Genomic DNA, 6408 nt, shown 5'->3' with positions numbered 1-6408 from the left:
GAACCTCAGGCAAAGTCAAATCTCCGACAGTGCTGCCCACCCGCTGCTTCCCAGCCTCCTCCTTACCCGGCCGCTCTTGAAAGCCTCGCTGTTTTCACCCAGAGCCAGTTCTGCGGACGCCCGGGTGAAATCCGCCAGCCCCCCGATGGGCAAGTACTCCTTGTCCATCTTCTTGGATGCCATTATGGCTTCCGCCTGGAAAGGAGAACACATGTTCAGCAAGGAAGGCATCGCGGCGAAGAGGATGGTGGACAGGCTCGGGGTCGCACCTCTTCGCATTCGCTTGCTCAAAAGGGGCAAAGGTTGGTTTATGGGAGTTTTCCTTCAGAGATCAGGGCTCAAAGCCAGGGCAGCAGTAAACACGTGACACTTCTTGGGGGGTGCCAGCATTGGTACAGCACAGCCAGAAATCCCAGAGGAAAACAGCATTTTCAGCCCGTTACAAGTCAGCGCTGCTGCACAAGGACTCATGTTTCTTTGCCCAAGCAGGAATTGTCCAGCAGGAAGGCGAGACTTGACTGTTACTGCAAGGCAGAGATCGTCTCTAATGCAGGGAGGCATCCCAAAACCAGGCAGGGTAGCCAGCCTTTTGCAGGGCCTCCTCATCATCATTCTTAAGGTTGGAAAAGACCTCTAAGATCATGAGGTCCAATTGTCGCAGGTTAAAAAAATATAAATCCCAACCCGCCAGCCAATTTGAGAAGCAGCCTGGCTGAAAGGTAGCTCACCCAACTCTTAAACCCGGCCACTCCTCGGTTTTGTTAAACTCTTACTTCTTTTAAACAGACCCGGCATCAGAAACAAGCCCAAGTCCCTGCTTAACACAGGATCAAGGAGTGATAGCGAAAACAGCAAACGAGGAGCAATGCCCAGGAAAAATGCAGTGATGGAGACATGTGCAGCGCTCTGGGAACACTATCTGTGCTCCCAGAGCGGTGGGACAGACCCCGGCAGCAGCCCCACACCAGGGGAAAACCGCTCCTGTGACACCACCCAGGCTCCTGGCTGTGGCCCAGCTGCAATAAGTGCTGACACAGGGAGAGTGAAGTAAAGGGATGGTTTGAAACCCAAAAACCGGTTGAGAAACATGGACAAAACATCCTCTCTGCGCCAAGGAGACCAGCCAGTCAATATCTGTGCCAGCTGCCAGCTATTTAACAGCCTATTTCTACGCTTGAAGCCCTGGAAGGCTCCATAATCCCCTCAAGGGCAGTGCCCACGTCCAGCTCCCTGCACTGGAGTTTTAGTCTGGCTTATGGAGAAACTGGTAACAACAGCTCAGCAGAATTTCTATGACTAATCCAACGAGGGGACAATGTCAGCTCCTTCCTCCCACGTGGGCTGGCCCAGGGAACATCAGCCTATTCAAGAAACACCTTGAAGTTCAGAGGAGAGCTGGGTCAGAGGCCTTCTTCCCTATTTTAGCCCCTACTAAATGGCTCTGTTGTGTCTCAAAAGCACTAGTGCTGCTAAGAAAGACATCCAGGAACACTGTCCTGCTCTACTGGAGACAAACCTTATTCTAAGGACCTATAAAAGCAAACCTTGCTTAGGCTCTTTCCCCCTCCCTGGCCGCTCCCCAGGGTGTCCGACACCCAGATCTGACCCTACCCAGCACCAGGCTCACCTTGCGAACACAGTTCAGGACGTACGGCTTTCCGTTGTCATCCCGGTACGCCCCCACACCCAGGTTCATCTTCTTGGAGTTGGTGTCGCGCTTGAAAGCTTCTGTCACCCCCAGGATGGGGTCGGGGGGACCCATCTCCACATGAGACCACCATGAGCTGAAAGGGAAAGAAAAAAAATTTAAAAAAAAATGCAGCTAAGAATTAGGCTTGAGAACCAGGCAGGGAAGTGCACCAACATGGTTAGAGAGAAAACCTCAAGGGGCATCTTGTCTTTAAACCCCCAGAAAAAGGTACAAGCAGCACTAACAGAATTATCCAGGGAGGGGAAAAAACAAAACAAAACAACTCCTTTATGCTCTGTGATGTGACACTGCATTTTACATTGCAGGATGGGCAAAGGGCCTCAGTTCATTGTGGCTGAAGATAACGGACCCCCTCCAAGTCATCAATGCGTAGAAATGCTTGCCCGATGCACTGACACCAGGAAACAGAAGGCTTAAACTCTTACACTCTAGCCAAGCGCCATCTCTTCACAGCCTTCGGGTTCATCCCTTCCAGGGAACCTCAGCCAGACCCACGTAACTGCACAGAGCACAAATACGGAGCCTCTTCGAAACTCCTCGAAGGGATCCCACATGTGAAAACTAATCTGCTTTTCCCACAACGCTGGCTGACCTAATGAAGATATCTCCCTTCCCTACAAGCTGTGCCTCGCCAAAAGAGGGATGTTTTAAGCCTAGAAATCAAAGAAGACGCTTTCTTCCCAGTGTGACAAGGGACAAACTCCGATGTAAGGGCACAAAACCTCGCTGCCTCCGGAGTAGCTCCGTGCCCTGCTCCCCAAACCACCTGCCTCTGCCCTGTTGGCAGAACACCCTGAAGACGGAGAGGCTCTCTTAATGTCAAGGGCAGAGCAGACCAGGTTATAAAAAGAAACCCATTATTCCCTCTGCCCAGGCCCACGTCCAGGCTCTACAGGCTTGGAGGGAGAGCAAGAGAAGTGGGTGTGGTGGCTTTTCACCTGCCTGGCAGAGGGCGACGGCTGTAACATCCCCCTCCTGAAGACAGAATTACTAAAGATGACGACTCCACGCAGCTCTGAGAGCCTTCACATCATGCTGGCGCTTACCCAGACCCCCGAGCCCGGGAGAAGGACAAAGCATGAAGCACGAGGAAGATTGGGTTTATTTCCTTTGGGGCAGGATTCAGCCTCGATTGCTAAAGGAGGCGCTCACACGGCTAATGCTGCCACGTATCAGCTTTACACAGCTTTGCAGCCTGGGGAAGGCCTCAAGTGAAGATAACGAGCTTTCCCAAAGCCAGAATGCTCTCCCAGGGCTGGATCCTGTTGTGGGAGCCACCTTTGGGCCAGGTAGAACTCCTAGTGAGGTGACAGATACGATACACAGCAGGGCCAGGCGGGTTAAGGAAGCTCTGAACTCACAAAATCACCTTCTCTCTCCACTCTGCCCGTTCTGGGACCGTTTAGACCCAGTTTAGTTACTACATAAACATACTTTGCACCAGCACGTTTATGTAGGTTGCATCTCTATCGGAGCCCCAAACATCAGAGCTCTTCCCATGGGTACAGCACTTCCAACTCTACAAATCCTCCATTTCTCCTCTCAACAGGCTCTGTGGGGGGAAAAAAAAAAAAAGGGCAGCAAACACATCCGAGGCAGAGCCACCTCGGGTAGTTTAAAAATGGAAGAAGCGCTTAGCGTTTTCTAGACCGCTAACAACTCTTAATTACCTCAGCACAGGATCAACACAGAAAGGAGGATGAGTCAGTCAGGCCTGCCGGGGCAGAAACCCACTGCAGGTGCGGGCAGCGTGAAATGCTGCTTTGGAAAAAAACTCTCCCAACACCTTCTTGGCAATGGAGGAAGAGAGAAAGGCTCTCTGCAGAGGAATGTGTGCATCTGTAGTTTACCCGATTTAGGATTATTTTGGTATCGAGGGCTGCAGGAGCCCACAACCTACTGGAAAGAGCTGCTGCTTCCAAGACGACGATGACACCTTCTTCCTGCTGGGCTTTTCACCAAGCGGCTTATAGTGTTTGGGGTATTTAGGTCCCGATCCTGCAAACACTTAAGCAGGTCACTGGGCTCTAATATTCTACTGCTGCAACTAATGCTGATCTTGTCGGCATTTACCTAAGCTGCAGCACTCTGGGAGTTAAGTACTTTTGTTCTGAGCCGGTCTTTCTAGCGGCTTAAGGAAACGAAGGGTAGGTTTAGGACCGATTTTCTTGTTCTCAGCCTGAAGGTTTCGGGGTAAAGGCGAAAGAAAGACTCCTCTGCTGTTTCCAAGGAGGTGAGCTTGCAAGGAGACAGAAGAAAGTCAAAGCTGAGTTGTCCAAACATATCAGGATGTCCAAAAAACCATGGAGGCAAAGCTTCCTAGATGGGAGTTTGGGAGAAGAGATCTACTAGGGATCCGAGGCCGCAAGTCCTTACACGCTGCTACCGCTACCCCTACGTCACCGCTGTTGCCTCTGCACCGCGTTATATTTTATTTGGAGTAATTAAAAGAGCATTGCTCTCGAATAAAGGTCAAAGTTATAAACGGCACATCTTCTCTGCCAGGCTGGAGGTACTGCAGCGCACGAAAACTAAACAGAAGTGAGTTGAAGCTGGGATTGAACTACCTGAGGGCCAAATTTTCCAGCTCCAGGACTTGAACACGGGTGGCCCGAGTGCTCAGAGCCAACATTAAAGTTGTCTCTGCACTCCTCTGCCAAGCTGGTCTTCCAAGCTGGGTTAATGCAAGCGCAGTGTGACTGATGGGACAGAGAGAGGGTAGGAAAATGCACCAGAAACTGCCCTTTAAAAAATCTATGGGCCTGAGCTGCAGAGAATCTAAAAGCCTGTGCTCATGGGCTCAAGCCAAACCCAGAAAGTTTTCCTGGTGAAGTCCAGTGAAGGTTTCCATTGTGAAGAGGCCAATCCACATCCCCTGAGGGACAAGCTCATAGGAGACAGGATTACAAAACCTCTGCCAAAGCCCCTCCAGCAGCGTTGGCCGGATACCACAGCTCAAGCAAATATTTACACAAGAACGATGCCAACAGGCTGCTGGCTACTAGAAGCCTTTCAAGCCTAAAAATTCCTTGCCCCAGTCAGCTGTGGTGAGCTTCCCACCAAGAAAAGCATTTAAAATAGCTGAGCTTCCCACCAAGAAAAGCATTTAAAATAGCTGTCTGGTGATACATAGGAGCAGCAGACTGAGTTATCACCTTAATTAGCATTTGTGTGTCGAGGGAGGGAGCTGTTTTAACCATTTTCTATCTCTTCATCACTGTCCTGATTTCAGAAAGACCACTCTCAGCCTGGGGCGGTGGTAACAGCTCCCAGCACCACGTGAAGCTGCTGAAGATAAAGACTAAAGCTAATCACTGCTTGGCATGCTCGAGTGGAGGCTGTGCCCAAAGGCTCTTTACTTACAAAAGGCATGGTCTAGGCCTCTTTTAGGTGTCTTCAATTCAAGTTGGTAATTCACAGAATCATCCAGGTTGGAAAAGACCCTTGGGATCATCGTGTCCAACCATTAACCCTACTTGCAAGTTCACCCCTAGACCATATCACGCAACACCACATCCAAGCGATGCTTAAACACATCCAGGGATGGCGACTCAACCACCTTCCTGGGCAGCCTGTTCCAATATCCCACAACTCTTTCCTTGAAGAACTTCTTCCTAGTGTCTAGCCTAAACCTACCTTGTTTAAGCTTGAAGCCATTCCCTCTAGTTCTATCACTAAATACCCGAGAAAAGAGACCAGCACCAACCTCTCCACAATGTCCTATCAGGTAGTTTTAGAGAGTGATGAGGTCTCCCCTCAGCCTCCTCTTCCTCAAACAGTTTGCTGTATAACTTGAGCTTGAGAAAAGCAAAGCTACCAGCAGGCTCGCACATCTTTCAGAGGCTCAGGGGCAGAAAACATAAGTTCTAGATGCCCGCTCCTCCATATCTGGTGAGAAGGGCCAGAATGCTACCTCCGAAGAAGCAGGAGTTGGGAGCATTTGCCTCACAAGGTGGTGAGGAGCTACGCTGGACAGAAATGGGTTAATTAAGATTTAACAGCCTTCTTCATCCACTTCCCTGCTCCGATTTCTTAAAGTTTCCAGAGCCAGGGTGGACCAGGAGTCAACGTGCTCCAGAGCTCAGCAAGGGCTCGCCCAGCTCCCTCTGCTCCTCAGCCACCCCATCATGGTGGCGTTCTCCCCGTGGCTCGCAGGTCAGCTGTGCTTCGTGTGGCCGTACCAGGCTCTCTGCAGGGCTCCATCCACACCCTCTGCCCGTCCATCCATCCCTCGCCCAGAGCTGCCAGCGCACAACTGGTTCTCACTGGTGCTCCCATGGTTCTAATGCTGGTAACTCCCCCAACCCTGTTCTGTGAAGCGTTGGGGGTCTCCGCTGCACGATTCCCAGGCTCATTCCACGGGGCGTGAGATGCTCTGGTCTCACTACAAGGTGCACGATCGGGGGGAAGCGCCCCAACCCCACTTCATGGGGTCTGCCTCGGCCCCTCTGACGGTGCACAGGCTCCCCCCGGCCCTGCAGCACGGTGCACCAGCAGGACCCCAGCCCCACTGCAAGGCACATGGGGGTCCCTCAGGCCCTGTTATACTCCCCCACCAGCACCCTGACCCCATTTTTCAGGGCACAAGGTGCCCTCCCAGCTCCGTTTCTTGGGGCAGAAGGTCTCACTCGGGTCCTTGTTTCTCCAGGCATGAGCGTCCCCCGGACCCCTTTTCCCGGGGCACTGGGGCGTCCCCC

At 51.8% G+C, this 6408-nt stretch overlaps 1 protein-coding gene across 1 annotated transcript in view; it reads right to left on the bottom strand.

The window, feature by feature from the left end:
* Positions 1 to 1781, bottom strand: part of GOT2 (glutamic-oxaloacetic transaminase 2, mitochondrial) — a 6719-nt gene extending 4938 nt beyond the window's left edge. Inside the window, 2 exon segments of the mRNA XM_009872680.1 lie at positions 67 to 195; positions 1628 to 1781. Of these exon segments, the coding sequence (XP_009870982.1) occupies positions 67 to 195; positions 1628 to 1762 (264 nt within the window). The 5' untranslated portion in view covers positions 1763 to 1781.
* Between the last annotated feature and the right edge of the window lie 4627 nt (positions 1782 to 6408).

This window comes from Apaloderma vittatum, unplaced genomic scaffold (genome assembly GCF_000703405.1).
Source record: "Apaloderma vittatum isolate BGI_N311 unplaced genomic scaffold, ASM70340v1 scaffold21637, whole genome shotgun sequence".
In the NCBI taxonomy this organism is placed as follows: Eukaryota; Metazoa; Chordata; class Aves; order Trogoniformes; family Trogonidae; genus Apaloderma; species Apaloderma vittatum.
The sequence above is the reverse complement of the archived record's forward strand: the minus strand, read 5'-3'. Positions and strand labels throughout refer to the sequence as shown.